Genomic DNA, 19267 nt, shown 5'->3' on the forward strand with positions numbered 1-19267 from the left:
GAAGGGGAGGACTTTCAAACCTTGCTGTGTTCCGTCTAGTGAAATATATACATTTATTTATTTATTGAAATGATTTATATCCCGCCTTTACCTCTCTGAATAAACGGAGCTCTCTCTTACTACCCTGCCTTCCAATCTGACATGGCAGCACTGCTCTTTGGAAGTTCCTGCCACTTGCAGACTCCAAAACTGTTGGTTCTTTCAGTTAGATACACACAGGCCAACAAACACAGAGGGTGACTAACAGGAAGCAGAGAATGAATATGCTTCCTGTTCGTCTCTGTGGCAAGACTAGTTGCTTGCACGTTCTGCCCTTTAAAGCAAGACTGTTTAAGAAAGAAACACTCGTGCTCTTTAAGTGCTTCTTCAATAAAACTCAGTTAATGTAATGGGTGTGGATGGGTGTGGGGGGGTATACGCAGGCGTTCCCTGTATCCATGGTTTCTGTACCTGTGGATGGGCCCAAAATGGTACCCCCATGGATACGGGGGTATGCCTGTATTGTTCTATGACAGGGATTAATAAAACCTCCCATGTCCTCAGATGTTTCCCTTCTCAATGATGACCTCAGAACATGGCTCAAGTTTAACCACAAAAAGAGAAAAATCTCAAGGCAAGGGCCCCAATTTTACCATTTGTCCCTTGCTACATTTGTGAACTTGCTACACAGTTCTGCTTCTTCTCCAGGTGACATCTGACTAGACCTTCTGCATTAAATCTTCTGGATTGACTTGCTAAATTTGTGGCTACCGTGGATATATGCTCATAATGTTGATATAAGAGCTGTCAGATCCCTTTGGTTCCACATTCTGTGTCTCCAAGAGCCCTACATATTGCTGTCTGCTGCCACCTGTCAGACTGTTAATGTATCATGATTACTCAGTGCCGAAGCGAAGCCATATTTCATTAGGAAATCAAACTCTCTCTCTCTCTCTCTCTCTCTCTCTCTCTCTCTCTCTCTCTGTGCTGATTTATATTCCAGACTTAGTGGGCAAGAAATCACATTAAGCAGTTCTAATTAAAAGCTTAAGGCCTTCACCCTTCAGCTTACACTTAATCACAATTGTCTTCACTGTCTCGGATGTTTTACTGGACAAAGACAGTGAAAACACTGGCATTATCTGAAGTGTGCTGAAAGTCACCCAAGAAGTCAAGTCTGCTAAAGCTCTTATTCTTTATTGATTTGTACAAGATGCTGTTGAAAACTTTTGGTTTTCAGAATAAACAGAACAAACAAAATAAAGAGGAAGAACGCATTGAACACATATCCTGTTGATGATGACGACGGCGGTTTGATGATGTGGTTTAAAAAAATCCAAACACTATCAAGTATGGATAAATAGGAAGAAATGTACAAGACATAAGAACAGCCCCACTGGCTTGCCAGAGGCCCATCTAGTCCAGCTTCCTGTATCTCACAGCGGCCCACCAAATGCCCCAGGGAGCACACCAGATAACAAGAGACCTGCAAGGCCTCCTGGGAATTGTAGTTTAAGAACAAGAACAGCCCCACTGGATCAGGCCATAGGCCCATCTAGTCCAACTTCCTGTATGTCACAGCGGCCCACCAAATGCCCCAGGGAGCACACCAGATAACAAGAGACCTGCATCCTGGTGCCCTCCCTTGCATCTGGCATTCTGACAGCCCATTTCTAAAATCTGAAATCTAAAATCTAAAATTCTGACATAGCCCATTTCTAAAAATACATGAATGCCAAGTAGCCAGCTAGCAGCATATTTAATTCACATGGATATGAAATGATAATGCATTCATGTTCCTGCGTATCAGGAGCATCATATAGGGAAAGGGAAAAGTCACTCTTCTGATACATTTCACATGCCATGTGATGATGTCTTATGGAGAAACTATATCTTTGGGCAGGTGACAGGTTCATTTAAGGCTCCTTGGTACACAGGTCCAAGATGTAACCAACCCCTTTGTTTAAAACAGGGCGTTAATCACATTGGCATAGATTTACAAAGTAGAATTGGGATACTCTTAAAATACACTGTTTGATGGGAATGTAAACCTGGAATGCTTACCAGAGGGCCTCAAGATGGTGCCCCTGCGACAAATATGTCTGATCGTATCAGCCCCGCATAACAAATAATTTATTTTAGAAAGCACATTTTTGAACCATGAAAATATTTATTATTAACAATACAAATCTAGCCAAAGCACAGCATTTTTCAGTTTCACTGGTTTCAGTGGGAGTGTCCAACGTGTGTTTAACAATCTTCTATTGAAATTATTGGAATGTAAAAAGTCAGGACCTATACTTTGAGCCTAATCCCATCCCACTTTCCATTCAATTCAATTCAAAACCTTTATTGGAATATGTACAAAGAAACCCAAACAATGGTCCAAGAAAATTATCCACATCATACCCTTGATTAAGCTCAGTTTCCGGAAACAATTCTTATACAAACATGGTAAAAAAATTTAGCCATATTAATTGATACTGCCTCATTTCTGCCAGTTAGTCTGACGATGTCCATTTCAGATCCATTAAGCAACATTATCAAAGGGAGTACATAACGGCTCCTTAGATCTGAATATCGGATACAACTTAATAGGATATGGGGGACTGTCTCCAAGGAACCTGTGCCACAACGGCATGCTTTGGATTGTTTAGCATTAAACCTAGCTTTCATCTCATTTAAGGGAACGGCATTAAATCTAGCTAGGGAGAACACTCTGCGTTCATGCAGATTCGTTAAGAAAGTTAAATAATTACTGCTGAAATCAACCGCCCAGGGTAATCCAATCGAACTTTCCAGTGTTGATGCATCCACAGTGCAGTTTCAAAATGTTCCCTTTCTTTGAGGAGGCCTCCATTACTGCCCCCCCCCCCCCGCAGGATGCAGTGCGTGCCCATTGGCATGGCTACATAGGCTCTGGAAAGTTGGATCGGATTGGGCCCTTTAGTTGGATTGTGGCCATGATTGTAATAATAATGACAAAAATCTATTTTATTTCAAAAACTATCTCTGACAAAAACACTGAGTGACTTCTGCTATGGAAATGTACTTGCCCTGTGCACTAGGTTTGCATGTCAAATACTTAAAACAAAAAATGGGAGGAAGGTAGAGCAATTCATCTCTTGCTCTTTAGTGGATGTAGCAAGCTGTCATGGGTGGAGTTATCCATTATTCAAAGTGAGTTGCTGTAAAGCAGTTTGGTTTATGCTCTGATGAGTCTTCTTTTTAAACTAGTCCCAGTTGACCAGTGCTTTACCAGATTGCTGCTGTTTCAGAGCAGTAAACACATGCCACCGTCCAGAAATCCCATGTGGGTCGAAGCATGCATGGGCTGTTACATTCGTGCCAATGATAAAGCCTGATCAGTGCGCGTATTCCTTTTCTCATTTGGAAAAGGCAAACTTCATTTTTGTGGAAATTATTGGAACGTTTTTTGCATGGCTGAGGAACTTGAGGCACATATCAATTTTCCCCGCATATAAAAAGTTGCTGGGAAGTATTCCAAATCCCTGGCACCTCTTCCATTTAGGAACATATTCCAAGCTTCAGATAGATAATGTGCAGGTGTCCTCTCCACCGGGCCCCCCCCCCAAATCTGCAGGAGTTTTGTTCTGGATAATAGGTAGACTGCGGGTCCCCCCATGGATACGGAAACAGTGGATACAGGAGAACCCTATATAAGTAGTGGCCCCTTGTGCCCATTACCTTTGTTTTTGTTTAGCTGTGATGAAAGCAACCAGCCTGCATGCTATAGAGGGGAGACTAATAGGACATTAACAGGAGAGACTAATAGGACATTAACAGGAAACACTTTCTGTTAATGTTCAGTTAGTCTCCCTCTAGCATGCAGGCTGGGTACCTACATGTCCTGTTCTTCAGTTCAGCAAGAATGTTTCTTGATGAGCAAGAAACATCTGTGTTTCCATCATTGCTAAACAAAAACAAAGGTAAGGGATGCAGGGGGATTCCCTCAAATCCACACATAAATGAGACTACAGATACTGGATCTGGGGGTGACACCTGTATATGGAACAATGCTTATCTATATAATTAAGGAGGATACCTGACTTATGCCACTTGATCAGTGTTGGCCAGTCCTTACGTCTTATATTTATTCAAAAAGATAAAGAAAAATTCATGGTGGAGGGGAACAATGACTTAGTTTACTTACATACTGATTGTTAAAGTATAGCTAATAAATAACCATCTTGTTTAAATTGCAGATTCCACAACATACGCACATTTTCTGTTCAATGCATTTGACACAGACCACAATGGATGTGTGAGTTTTGAGGTAAGGCTTGATGTGGGTCTCTGCTCTTATTTCCTGTTGGCTACACCTGTGGCTTGGTACACCAACAAATAAGTCTTTACAATAGACCATACCAATTGCATATGGTCAATAGAATTGTAATAATAATTAAACTTAGAGCCTGATCCAGTCAACATTTATAGACAGGGGAACTGAGGATCCAAATACATGTTAGACATTTAGCTTAGGTTATGGTGTATTTGTGAAACCATGATTTGTTTAGCTAAATAAAGTGCGTTTTAAAGTCTGAAGCCAAGTTTACTCACAAACCCATGTTTTGTTGGAAGCCAACAAACCAGGATCTGAAACCACAGTTTACAGGTGGTTTGCACTGACTGGCAGTCCCTGCTCATGGGAGTACTGAAAATTTTAGGATGCTTCCATAACGATTGAAAAACTGATATTTGTAAAAGCAGTGATATACCCTTCTTACCAGTAATATCTGAAAATGGGATTCATTAGATCTGTACCTGAGAAATGTAAACTGGGTTCAAAAGTATTGGTAAAAATAGTTGGGATTAAAATTCCATTCTGTTCAGAACTTTACAATTTGACAGCAAATTTCCTAACCTAAAAACATTCATTAGCCTTGCTCCTAAGGTACCAAAAAGAATCAGAAGTGATGATATTACATTGCAATCCTATACATGTTTACTCAGAACTAAGTTCCACTATGTTCTATGGGCTTACTCCCATGGAGGAGTGTATAGGTCCATCAGAGTCAGTACTGTTGACACTAATTTACAGGGACTCTCTGATTGACAGGGATCTCTACAATTTTTTTTCTTCCCTACCTGAAGTTGCTAGGGATTGAAACTAGAACCTTCTGCATGCCAAACAGGTACTCAGCCTCTACACTACAGTTCCTCTCTTAGTAGCTCCCTTAGTATTGCTTTGAAGAATTGATCAGAGGTAATGGAAACAAGAAAAAAAAGGTTACAGTGACTTATATGCCTGTCTGCAGCCTATTGCATACGAGTTGACAGTGCTATTTATTTTACAATGCTATTTAACTGTGCAATCCTAAAAATGTCTACTCATTAGTACATTCCATGGGTCCCATTTTCTAGTAGCAAGTGTGTTTCAAATTGCAGCCTAATAGCCTGATCCTATCGGGCTTTTTAGCACCAGCACTGAGCTCAAGCTCAGTGCTAGTTGACATAAATATGCCATAAAGCACATTTGCAGCACTGTGGGAAGACAGAGTGCCAGCGCCGGGCCAGTACCAGTTCGTGCTGGGCCCAGCATTGGAAGGACGCCAGCCAGTGGTAAGTGGCACTGCTGGCTAGCAGTGTGCAGGGTGAGGGGCATTCTTGGGTAGGGGAAGGGTGGAACAAGAGGAGGGGCTGGGGCGGGAGGGGAGTGGCAGAGATTTCCTCCACTGAAGCCTATCCTCTGTGTTGGACTGAAAAGCCCTACACAGAGGTTCTAAAGTCTGTGCCAGCCAAAGAGCTGGTGCAGATTTCATAAGCCCCATTGCAGGGTCTGCACCCTCCCCCCAAGGAGTCCTCCGGTGGCTTCCTGGCACCTGTTGGATGCAATGCCACCTGGCACCTGTTGAATTTCGATGCTGCTGCACCCAGTGGTGCTGGGAAGCATAGGATTGGGCTAGAAATTGCATTCAAAACCTCTTTCCTTACATCTCAAATGAATTTATTCTGTTCTAGTGCTCATGAAATGAAAGCCAACATCCCAGCAAATTTGATTTCTTTTTCTCCGCAGACTTTATTCATATGTCCTTTTAGGCATCAATTTTCTATACTATACCCTAATTTGGAAAAATTGTTCCTGTTTCCCATTCTTAGCTGTCAGTTTTGATGCAGAAAGAAGCTTATTCCCTATCATTTTGATGTTTGTTTTATTTTATGTTTTGCTGTAGTAATTATCCCTTTACACTTCCCCGCGGCACATCCAACGACTTTGCTGGTAATTCAGAGCCTGTGTATTGCAAGCTATCAAGACTTCTACATAGCCACCAAGTATATTTAAAGCCTACATGTCTGGATTTGCTATAAAACAGGAAATATTTCCCATTAGCCACTCCAGCATGCCTTTTCTGCTACAACTCTTGCTCATTTTCCTGTTCTCTCTTGAGTAGGTTACTAAATGGCCCCTTGTTTTTGCTTTGCCATGCTTTAAAGCACCTCTTTCAGACTGCCTGAAAGTTCAGAATGCTTTTCACAGGTTTATTGTAGTGGTTCACCCTACCACCAGTCTCTTTGATGCATTCCTGGAGACAAGATCTCCTGCCATGTTCTTTGTCCCTCCCCAGGCCTCAGAAATCGAGAAGGACTTCTACTCTCTTGTCTGATCCTCAGATGCCATTTCTCCTCCTTGGCCATCCATCCCTTGATTCCTAAATAGAGCATGAGAAGCCATCCAGATGAAAAGGGTCTACCACCTTTCCCAATACAGTTTATCCAAGTTATGATTAATTGGACACTGCCCAGTGGAGTGCTTCTTGGTCACCTTAGTAATACAGCAGCAACTCCTTCTCCCTTTTCCAGCTATCAGGTGTCCTGGGGGGCGGCATGACTCCTCATAGCAGACTAGTGGGTCTGCTATGGGACTCCACATGCAGAGACACCAACTACAGGGCTCTGTGACATTCATCATTCAGGAACAATGTATTGCATTCACCTCAGGCAAACTAAATAGCAATTTCCAAGGGAACCTAACATTTTAGATTCAAATCAAATTGGTTTTCCCTAACCTGACCTAAGCGCAGATTAGCTTTTCAGTTAGCAAATGCAGTACAGGGAGGTGACATTAAATCCAAGCCCATGTTCAATGCTCACAATGTGTGAGTTTTCTTTTTTTAATGTGGTAACTTACCTTTAAAATAAATTTGAAGTGTGTGAAAAAGTCAAGTTTTTTTTTTGTTGTTCATATTTTATTGAAGATTAGAAAAGACTTCAAGAGTACAATCGGAGCCAAGCAAAGATTAATTCTCACAAATCTGGATTCCACAAGTGCTCATTCTTCCAGCCAATTAATATTCCCCAATGGAGTACAATCAATTTTGAAAAGGATAAAATGGGTTTTAACATAATGAGAAAAACATTAAATGTGAAGAAAAGGTAGAAAGCAAAGGGGATGGAGGAGTAATTGACCAAGCTTGGCTCTTCACTAAACTTCCTTCATCTTCCTTTACATTCCAGTTGACACTTCTCCAAGTCTGAGGCAACATTAAGTGGTTGCCAACCTTTTAAAGGTCAATTCTGGAAATAGGCCCTTAATGAACTAAAAGGAGACTCTTCCCACTCATAAGACCAATGCTCAAAAAAAATAGCATTAGTTTTTGCCTAGTAGCCAGACTTTGAGTTGTGCTAGCAATGTGCCAATAAGCCCTGTGTTCCAAAGCCTTGACACCCTGTTGACACCACTGGGACATGCTTCTGACGGTAAACATCCTTAGGATCAGACATAGATCAGCTATTTTGCTAGGGGGAAAAAAAAATCCCTATTGTTTGCCTCCAAGCAATGACATACAGTAACTACTTCTGCTGAAAGGCTCGCAATATGTGTGTAAAGCCTCCTAAGAACGACAGGTTTACCCTTGTTTACCCTTGTGCGGCTTTACTCTGCCAAGCTTTTGTTTACAGTTCTTTCCAGGCAGAGTAAGTGTATTTCTATGAAACATATTGCTGGGTTTATAGCGGAAGATGTAACAGGCAATTTCCAGGCCTCTTTCTGGCTGGGTGATGCTTGAATCTGATGTCAAAAAGAGCTTTGGGCAGGCTTGGATTGTTGCCGATCAGCTGAAGAATGCTGGTCTTTATTCGTACTGCATCTTTTCTTTCTAATCTCCAAATGGCAGAAGCAGCCCAGAGAAACGATGGTGGCCCTAAAGCTCCAGAATGTAGCCTCTAAATCTTTCTATGCCAGTTGGCAGATCTTTTCCCCTTTCTCATGTCTGGAGCAAAATCTAAGTGCGGAAGCAGGTTGTTTATCCTTCTCTTTTTTTTTTTTTTTTTTTTTTTGAATAGCTCAAAGGATGTTTCAGTGCTTGTAAATGATACTGTGTCAAGAGCAAAGGATTTCAGACTGGGAGTGAGAATCTCTTCTTAGAAAAGGCATGGAGGGAAACAGATGTATTTCTTACCAAAAAAAGAGCTATTTTTAGATGCAGTCTTATTAGACCAGAACAAGGTTCTGTTGTTGTTTCCTATCGCATCACAACAGAAGCAGCACATAAAAAGCCAGAAAATGCTCTTGAGCGGATGTCTTTAAGATGATGTTGCACTATAGCAACCAATTTAAAGGAATATTTGAATGCATCATAAGGCTTTTGCTGTTTCAATCCATTTCTTTGTCTGTAAACCTCTGCTTTGTCATGAGCGAAAATAATTTTTGTGAATATTGCCAGTTAGAGTAGTTCTCTTCAAAGAAATATGTATCTCAGCTTAATGCTTTAGCACATGTAATATATGGGTTGCTTAATGCATTTCAAGTATTTTTTTTTTAATCTGGGAGACTGTCATTCAGTTCTTTCAAGGAGAAACCACAACTTCCTTCCACACCACTTCAAATGAATTAGAGTAGCTCCTGATGAAGAGTTTCAATAGTTAGAATATGTTGAGCAAGAAGACCTCTTCTGTGTACCTATCCGGTGTCATAATCACCTTCATGTGTTCTGGCTCCCCCCCCCCATGAGCTGGTCAGCAATGGCAGCCCTGCAGACCCTGGAGGGCCTCCTGGCTGGATTGAGAAGCAGCCACATCCTCCAGAGCAGCAGGAATGCCGCTCATTGATGAGCACGGGTGAGGGAGTGCCAGAGGAAGGGCAGCACCTCCCCCAAGGCAGACAAGGAAAGCTGACAAGGGGACTAAGTGGCCAGCAGGGAGTTGAGGTGGCAAACTGTGTGGGGTGGTTTATTGGGCCCAATCAGTCCTTGGGAGGAAGATAAAAGGAAAGTGTATGATGAAGGCTACTATGGAGAGAACAAACCCTGAAGAGGAGTGGCTCCTTCTCCCTGTGCTGCAAACCAAGAACTGATGGGTTAAGGTTGGAAATGGGGACACTGACCAGGCTGCCTGTGGTAGGCTGACACCACAATACCTTGAGTTCATCTTCTTTTTTTGTTTCTGCGTTTGATGCCATCCCTTTCTAGCCTCATTAGTGGATAGTTACAGTCTTTTCAGTTGTTGTTTTTAAATAAAATCTCCACTCATGAGTTTGTGAGACTTGCATGCTTCAGGATCTTGGGTATGTAGCTCGAGAGGTGTAGAAGCACAAACGGTGGGACTTTCTGAATTGATATAGGTGAGTTGCAGGTACAAAGAATGGGCAGAATCCAGCCAAAGTTAAGCACATTTCAGGCCTGCTGACTTCAGTGCGACTTTAATCCTATGTATACTTACCTAGGAGTAAGTCCCAATGCTTAACTCTGAGTAGATCAGGCCTAATATTTTAATTTAGTGGTAAATTATGACATGTTTTTTCTTTATAAAGATCAAAGCAATTTACTTGCATCTCTAACTGATCTTTTATCAAGGGAGATCTAGGGATTCCATCTATACCCACTTATCTTCAACAGTGCTATACTGAATGATCCCCAACCATGATTTTGCTTGCTGATGCATCTCATCATATATTGCTTATTTTGTTGCAACTTTGCTGCCCCACATATTGTTACTTGTTTTGGATAGTGAAGTATCAGACTGTTGTTTTTAGAGTGCTCTGACTGCCTTAGAACCATATGGTAAAGGGCAGGATCGAAATGTAAATAATAAATATTGGAGATTGCAACAGAGGTGAAGGACCTCAGGACGGTTCTTCTGGACAGGCATATACTGGAAGGAAGGAGGACCAGAATTTACCAGCTCAGTGTGGAAAGTGACACAAGGCAGATGGCTTTAGATTAGAAGAACCACAGTTCAGCACTGGTTAAGGCTTTTGATTCCACTGGGAGAATTCAGCATGTAAGTAATTCTACCCTGTTGAAATGAATTGGCCTCAAATGTGTTAACTTTGGTTGGACATTTCCTAGACCTTGACATCTACTTTGATGGGCTTTCATGGCACCACTCAACACTTGCATACGTATTTCAAATCCATAGGAGTAAGTCAACGTTCTTGACAACCAAATGGTCACTTGAGTAGTGATAGATTCAGAACCTGCCAGTTGTGTAGTAGCAGTCTTCTCCTAGTGGTCTTGAATGAAAGCTAGATCTCGTCTGCTTACAATATTATTTGGTAATTGTACCTGAGACGCAAAAGCACTGTGCTGAAGAACCGCAACAGATGACATCCTGTCTAGATGATATGCTATTCCAAAAGAGATAACAGACCAAATGGATAAGAAAATCAGATCCAACCTCGTGTTCTTCTATTTGCTTTCATACAAACCAGTGGTCAAAGGGCTTGTGCTGATCAGAAAACACACATCAAATTAAGATTATGCCACAGAAAGGTGCCACATTTGCAGCTGCAGACTTCTGTAATCAGCGGACGTTTGTTTCTTGCTTTGTGAGGAGAGTCCTTCTTTTCTCTTTCTCATCCTTGAAGATCTCAGTTGCATTGGGACAAATCCTCAAGGGACCACAGCAGCCAGGGTCCAAAGCATTGTTGAGCTCATACAAGGCTCATACATATTCCCTCCCTTTCTTTAATTTCAATGGCAAATTCCAACTGCTTTTGAAAAACTGCTCTGCTCCAAAAGGTGTTTGAGATGTGACAGCAGGGACTGGGCGGGGATGCTATTTGAGAAAAGCATCACTTTCCATTGTCTGTCTGAAAGTCTGCTATTTGCTCCTATTAGTCAGCTTTGTTTGAGAATTTCAGAACTCTCTGGTCTGCTTCAAGGACTACTGAAAGCAATTAGCACTTTCCAAAGGACTTCAACCAGAGACTAGATTTCTGCTAAAATGGGTGCTTATTTAATCCTGTGCCTGCTCTAATTCTATTAAGGATAATGTTCCTCTTGGTAGATATTTCTATCATCCCACTGCACTTGGGGGTCTGATTCTGCACCATTTGCCAGCCCTGTGCATAAGAAACAGGTGATCTTGTTTCCCAGGCCAATAGGAAATTGAAGGCACTCAAATTTAATCTCAAAGGAGGTCCTTAAAGAGACACCTCCATATTTAACTTCTACAAAACAACGGTGGATCCCTTTCAACGCAGCACTGTAATTAACTTTTCCATGTTCTAGTGGTCTCCAAACATTTTGGCCAGAGGGCAGCATCAAATATCTGGTGTGGTGTTGAGGGCCAGAAAAATAATTTAAATATAAAATTTAAATAAATAAATTTGAGATGGAACTTAGATGAGTGAATAAATGAATGGGCTCATTCATTCAACCTCTCTGGCCCTCAAAACACCCTCCAGATACAATCAGAGCTCAGTTCTCGTCATGTTCAGTTGAGTGGGCCAGAGGTTTTCAGGGCACAAGAGGTTGGCCGCGGGCCAGATAGAGGCTTGCCATGGGCGACATCTGGCCCCCGAGCCGGGGTTTGGAGACCCCTGTTCTAAGATATGAGATACGCATTATTAGTCACTTTTATCTCTCCTAGGACAACACATTTATATTACTAAAGAAATTGAGTTTATTGATTGTAGGCTAATGCAAAAGTTAAGAAGCCTAATCTGCTGTCAGACAAAATCAGACACACTGCTTTAAGGACCCTTCGTTGCCTTCAGCAACGAGAACATCCAACATCCATTTGGTGCCAGCTAGGAGCGGGACATAAGACTCAACTGGCTTGGCAACTTTGTTTTGGCATACAACAGCCATAATCCTTGAGCTAATTTACACTGGAGATGTCCCACAATCATCAGTGATAGAGCCTAATGATTTATACAGAAGTGATGCAACATGGTCCAGCCCAAATTAAGCACTTTAAATCTTTATTTTATTAAAGCTGTGACCATGAGCTGGCCAAAGTTAATTACCATTAGGCCCCACTGATTTCAATGGAAGAGTTAACTACATGCTTAGCTATCTGCCATTGACATTGCTGGGGCCATTGGCACTTCAGTTTTAATGTTTTGAGTCTTCTACACAAGGACAAGAAACAAAGCTGCCATTTTGTGTCGTGGCATGAAGTTTCACTCCTGCCTGGCATTCTTTTTGTTTGTTTCTCCAATTTTCTAAAATAAATTACGATGTTGTCAGATTATTTTTCAGATTTTTTTTTAGCAATTAAACAACAAATGCCATATTTTTCTTTCTTGCAGGACTTTGTTATGGGACTTTCAATTTTGCTCCGGGGGACAGTGGAAGAAAAACTGAACTGGGCTTTTAATTTGTATGATATCAATAAGGACGGCTATATAACTAAAGAGGTAAGGAGTCCATTTCAGTCAGTGGAAGCTGAATGATCTGGTCCCCCACTTCATACACCCAGGCTTTGTGTTTGTTCCACAACTGAAAGCTGGGTCAGACCAGAGACATTACCCCAAGTGGTTGCAGTGGATCTTTTTGGTCTTGAGTTATTGCCCAGGATCTCTTGGGTAGAGGACAAAGTTCTCAGACAATGCAGAGCAGCCCCTGCTCCAGTAAAATGAGACCCTGTTGTGCAAACCGAATCACTGGCTCCAGCATTTCATTTCTGCTTTTGGAACTTTTTTATAGGACTAGGAAAACTGAGACACTTGCCTAGGGGCACATGAACCAGTCTGCCCTGCCCCATGTGCCTATGAATAATGAATGGGGAGAGAGGGCAGGGGGATGATGGATGGAAGGAGAGAAAGTAAGCCTGGATCATGCCCTGAGAGACTGGGATTGTTTTTGCTTCATATCATTGGATGAGGGGTGCTAGGAAAAAATATGCAGTGGAAATGCACTGTCTTTCTTATCAAACATGTATTGGATTGCACTCTAATATACTTGTTATAGTTATTTATTTAAAATATTTATATCCACACCATCCTTCCCCAAAGACACCTGCAGGGCATCTAACAATGCAATTTAAAACTAACTCTAACATAATAAAAACAAAATCATCAAAAGTGTTTAAAAAACAACCCACAAGACAAGGAGTTACAAACAAAGACATCAAGGACAACAACCAGAACTGAGACCAAAAAAGAAAAAAGATGAGTGGAACACTTACAGATTCAAGAGAGTTTTTGCTGCCTGTTTAAACACTGGCAGTGACAGGGCCCCCTGGGATATTTATTTAGGATACTTTTGATTCCACCTTAAAATTGTATACATTTATTTTAAACTAACCTAATAATTTGGAATGAAATGAGAGATTTAATCAATGAAGTACAGGTCAGTCTGCAGCATCCGCAAGGATTCCATTCCCGGATACTGAAAACCACAGATACCCAGGTCTCACTTTAAATGACCTTTGGATTCTTTAAAGTGCACAAAAATCAGAAAATTTTCCTACCTTTGCAAAACTGTGCCGTTCCCAAGCCTCAGGGCTAAAAATAGCTCTAAAGACAAACTTCTGGGTCTCCCAGTGTTGTATACTATAGAGCTATACCACATTCAGACTCTAGAAGGGGCTGAATGCAATGGAATCTAATGGAATGAAAATTTTAATTATTCTTATTCCATTCTATCTACTTCAATTTGCCTAACAATGTTTTCCTTTCAAAGGAAACCTGCATTTAAGGAACCCTGTCCTATCTCAGATGTTGTTGTTTTTTTACTTTAAATTAACTGAGTTTCAAATAAGATGATGGGTTTGCAGTTATGATTTTAAAACGCAGGTGGTTTTGTTCTTATTCTTCCTGGTTTTCTGGTTCCTGATGGCCCTTTCTTTCATATGGCTTTTGTGGACAACTCTAATTTGCAGCTCTAAGAACATTTGCCATATTCAGAGAAACTAGTTGGTTTCTACATGCAGATCAGTTCTCTTTTCAGTGGAAAAGGCAGCTTGGGGTGGGAAGAAACATCCAGCAGCTGACGTGAGTGTTGATTGCTGCAAGCGCTTGACTTCTTCAGCCACCACCAGTCAGCTCTTACTCCTTTCAAAGCAAACTCATTTCCATGCATAACAATTTCTGCCTCACTCCTTTGGTTCTCCATAGGAAATGCTTGATATTATGAAAGCTATATATGATATGATGGGGAAATGCACATATCCTGTTCTCAAAGACGATGTCCCAAGGCAACATGTGGAAACGTTTTTCCAGGTAGGTTTCACCAATACATGCTAGAAAACATGTTGATCTTGGATATATGTCTATGGTTGACATTTTGATGGTCAGGAAACCATGTGCTGTCACTTATTTGACCAGTAGCAAGCATGCATGCTTATAGAGAAGCACGTCTGACTTAATTACTATGGAATTAGTCCACTGAATAATGTTTGAAATTGCAGCCTGCTTGGTCACTCTTCCCCCCCCCCCCCCAACACATTTCATGTTTTTGTCTTACCTGTACTGGCAGTCTCCCACATGGTTGAGACACAAAGTTTTAACCAGGAAGGCTACAATTTATCAAGGGAAACATACAACTTTAGCAAAGGTCAGAGCAGTTACGTTAATGACCTTGCTTCTTTGATTGGTGTATGTTACCATGTGTACCTACTCTTTGTTTCAAACAGTAATAAAAGGAGCTGGCTTTAACAGGAGTCTGACATTATTTAAGGAACTTTTCTTCTTTGGCAGAAAATGGACAAGAATAAGGATGGTGTAGTTACCATAGATGAATTCATTGAAAGTTGCCAAAAAGTGAGTAATCAGTGGTAACTTTATTACTATTGCTCTTAATTGATGTTGCCTATGTGGGAAAGGGTGAGAACAGTGGTATAAGAATGCGGCACATGCGATATTTCACAAACTCTTCCTGTACTTCAGAAAACACTATTTAGTATTTCAATTTAATATTTATGCACATCTATGCACCAACCCTCCCTCCACCACAGTGTTGCGCAGCCAGTGGTACTCATACCACTAGTGGTACTCAAGGTGGTGTCTGCTGGTACTCAAGGATCCCCAGATTCCTACCACCTGGCATCAAGACAAGCAATGCAATGTGACAGGCAGCAGTAGGAGGCTCAGCAGGCAGAACTCCAGTGTGTACTTTTTGCATGGCATGACAGGGCCAGCCCATCATCAAAGTTTCTTCCAGTGGTACTTTCAATAGGTGGACCATACAAAGTGGTACAATGGGGGACAAACATTGAGAAATGCTGCTCTTCCACATGGTATCCCAAATGATATTCAATTATTGATCAAGTGATCAACATTATTCATTCATTTATGTTTTTTTTCTACTGCAGTCTTCTATGACACACAAGAAAGAGGGAAGCGTCCAAAGGAGAGGCAGCCAAACCCAAGAAAAATAGAGGTGTAGCTCTTCCCACATTTGCTGAATTCCCTCTTCTGGGATGCTCAATATAATTAGTGACTAAATAATTCAAAAATAAAGACTGGTTATTTGTTACATTTTTATTAAATTAGGTTTTAATTCGATTTTACTTTTCTGCACCTTCCTGGAGTTTGCCTCTTCCTTTTGCTATCTTCAAGAGGGCACAAAAAGAGCGGGGGGGGGGCCTATATCTGGTCCACGAGATCCCCCGCGCCCCCCCACATGTGCTCCCTCTGGAGGCGAGAGGAGCTCTGCTCGCCTCCAGAGGGTCCTCCGAGCCAAGGAGAGGCTGCAGATGTTTGTCCATGGCCTCTGCGGAACTCCGCCTAAGTCCTAGAACTGGTTTCTCCGTGAAACTGAAAGTGACTTTATAAATGCCTTATAAGGCATTGGGAGGCCTAGGGAATAGGCCTTTCCTCACAATGATTTTTGGGATAAATAGCACCTGTTGCTCACAAGACTGTTACCACTATCAGCAAAATGACATGGGATGGAGTGGGTGTCTGTCTTCTACCTCTAAACAACATCTCTAAACTTCTGGTGCGTTTTTTGAGGAAGGGCAATTTCAGCCAGCAAAGTAGCAGGCAGTTGATGGGTGTGGGTGCTCAGACTATCCCCTATAGAGGCTGGGGGGGGGGGGAATTAATTCAGGCAGGTTTTGAAACCAAAGCCACCACCCCCTCCCCCTTGCAGATGCTTGAAAACATGGGCTAAAGCCATTTAATGTAGTTTCACTCTCAATTACTCTCTGCTAGTGTCTTAAATATACTAAAAAAAAGAAAAGAAAGGTATTTAAAATGAACCAAGAGCCTCTTTTGAGAACCCCTCCTTTTGCAGAACAATTATGTATGATTGTACTGCTAATACTGCACTCTTTGACTTACAAATCTTACTGTTTTTGTTCTTATCACCAAGTCACAAGTGTTGTAATTACATGCAGACAACAGTATGCATTGCAGAATGTTCTATTTGTTCTTTCATAATGTAAGAATAAGCAGTAAAATGAATCTGCTATGATGGAGGCAGAAGGGCCACAGCTTTAAAACATCATGCAGATTGCTTTGAAAGGTATATGGGGTGAAAAGTGAACTGTAAATTTTGGAAGTATATCATTATGCATTAATTACAAATTATCTTAACACTAGAGTACCAGTCATGTAGAAAATTTAAGGAGGCTCATCTGGCCCTCTGATTGTGCTCTCTAATATGTTAAACATATTTATGCCTGGGCTGCTAAGGTTTTCCAAGCTAAAGGTCTGGCTGCGTACTCAACTGCAGCAGATTACACTGGCCATAAGTACATCCCTTAGGCCTCATTTATATGTGACATGGTCACAGGCAAAGTACTTGCCCCTATACACATGCACCCTAGCATGTTTAAATGTACTTGCCAACCATGTACATTATTGCCATGCTTGTGCTATGGCTCTTGAGGTCAAAACATGTGGTTAAATTTTAAAATGCATGTATCAAAAGCCATTGTGATCAAGGTGGGGAGAACAAGTCTGTTTGTCAAAGACAAAAAAAATCCAACTGATCACATTCAAACCCTTTAAAGATCACAGTCCTTTTCAGCATGACGAGAGGTACACTACTGTCTGCAATAAGAACACTCATAACTTTTTACTTTCAGGTATTAAATTTCTTGTTAAGATGAGATAACGTGTTTTTTTTCTTACAGGATGAAAACATAATGCGTTCCATGCAGCTCTTTGAAAACGTGATTTAACCTCATGCAGGCCAATTAAAGGACAATGAGAACAATTCTGCAGCAACAAATCCATAGAGCCGTTGCCACTTCTACCATAAAACAGGATTGCTCAGCTTTACACTGAGATGTGTATAATGCAAATAAGCTTTGTTTAATTAAAGCCTTCCTACCGAGACCGTATTTTTCCACTAGCAGAGGTAAAACAGTCCTCTTAAACAATGCTTGTGTAGTTGTTAAAACCTCATTGGATTCAGAAAACAATCCAAAGAAAATCAACTTAGTATGAAAGCTGCTTTATTGTCATCCGATCCTTGATAGAAACAGTCCACGGGAGATGGGAAACAATAGGATCAGTTACTTATTTCTAAAATGCAATATTATTCTATTTCATGCACCCCTTTATACTGACATCCTTGTACACAATTCCCAGCTAACGATTATTACAGCCAACCCTGCTTTGGGCACAGTTTTCACAGGGCATAACAAAAGTGTCATTTCATCAGTTTCTTCCTACTCTGCCTGTGAACTGATATCCTAACAGGCTGTTACAAGAAATGGGAAGGTTTGAGTGTACCTCTCTTGCAGCCTGCCTCAGTCTGGAACTCATGTTCCTTGAGGAAATGTAGAGGTGGGTAATATGGATTGGGAAAGCAGGACAGGTCACTGGATTCTCCTAATGGACAGGCATATCAAGTGCATCAAGTAAACCAGGGGAAAGAGTTCTGTTACACATATTGTGATACTGTAACACAGGGAAAGGATTGTACCTGCTGGATGTTGGTGCAAGAGCCTACTGTTTGTTTCATGACCTACTAATTTTATAGAAGGTTCTTTTTTCTTTACAGTAAAAATGTTCAATGGCTTGGCTGGATTAATACCTTGTGGCAACATCTTTGGTCCTCAAGACTCCCCATTTACTTAAATCAAGCTAGAATTATATGTGAAATTTTAGGCTCCAAAATAAAGGATATAAATTAATAATGCTGTATTCAACTGCATAAAAAAATCAATGAACATAAATATTACTTTCTTAAGTCTTTTCTGCTAATTAACAGAGGGAAAAAGAAAACAATGTACTTAATGTTTCAGCATTCTCTGCCCAGGATATCAAGCAGTATTTAGTCATACCAAACATCAGAGAGCCTAGGAGCAACCCATCCTTGCATTCTTTTTCTCTCTGTTGCATACTCCCATTTTACTCTGGGATGTTATTTTTATTTAGCAGTTATTCAAAAGCTACAGTAACAGCACATTTTTGAGAAAGGTGATAGTAGTTTTATTAATTTTTTTAAATGGCTACAATCCATTACCACTGTGCAGGAAAGACAGCAAGGAAATGTTCTGCCATTGGAGGATAGGAAGCAAGTGGAACAAGGGCTGAATGATCACTGAAGGAGCAGAAGATTGGTCAGAATGACTGACCGATCCATATGCAAGCAACTTGCACTGAGACCAGGAATAGCTTGTCAGGCAGACAGGGTCCTTTGGACATGTCTAGGGAAGTAGTACATGTCAGGCCAATATGGGAAAGCAAGGGAGAGAAGAGGGTGTATAAGCTGGCCTGGTCACTGCCCTTCTTCCCTGTCATCCACGCACACAATTACCAATGAGGATTCACCTTACCCCAACACAATCAAATCATTCTTAATTACTGCCTGGCCAGAACAGGCCATTACTACTGGTGCAGGACACATGCCAACCTTAATTGTGACATTTCAGCATAAAAAGCTTACAGAAGTACAAAGAATATTTGCAAACTGATTTTGCAAAAATAAAGCAGGCATCTATTCTGGTGTAGAGATGGAATACAGAGGCACATTGAAGGCTGCTCTGCTATCACCAGTGTAGGAATACGAGTAGTACAATACATGTACACCTGAAATTTGCTGTAGTAAGTTTGTGAAAATTAAATGTGCACATTTTATAATAAAATGAAAACACAAGACTATCTGGTCAGTTGGTTTGTTTTAAAGGACTTTAAGCGGAG

General features: G+C 41.1%; 1 protein-coding gene across 2 annotated transcripts in view; it reads left to right on the forward strand.

The window, feature by feature from the left end:
* Window positions 1-19193, forward strand: part of KCNIP4 (potassium voltage-gated channel interacting protein 4) — a 213121-nt gene extending 193928 nt beyond the window's left edge. Inside the window, exons 4-8 of one of the 2 annotated variants that reach the window (XM_066632031.1) lie at window positions 4206-4276; window positions 12476-12583; window positions 14285-14389; window positions 14867-14929; window positions 17251-19193. In XM_066632031.1, the coding sequence (XP_066488128.1) occupies window positions 4206-4276; window positions 12476-12583; window positions 14285-14389; window positions 14867-14929; window positions 17251-17298 (395 nt within the window). In that variant the 3' untranslated portion in view covers window positions 17299-19193. The remainder of the gene's footprint in view (window positions 1-4205; window positions 4277-12475; window positions 12584-14284; window positions 14390-14866; window positions 14930-17250) is intronic. The other variant, XM_066632032.1, reaches the window with a different exon arrangement.
* The last annotated feature ends 74 nt before the right edge of the window (window positions 19194-19267 follow it).

Source organism: Tiliqua scincoides, chromosome 6 (genome assembly GCF_035046505.1).
Source record: "Tiliqua scincoides isolate rTilSci1 chromosome 6, rTilSci1.hap2, whole genome shotgun sequence".
Classification (NCBI taxonomy): domain Eukaryota; kingdom Metazoa; phylum Chordata; class Lepidosauria; order Squamata; family Scincidae; genus Tiliqua; species Tiliqua scincoides.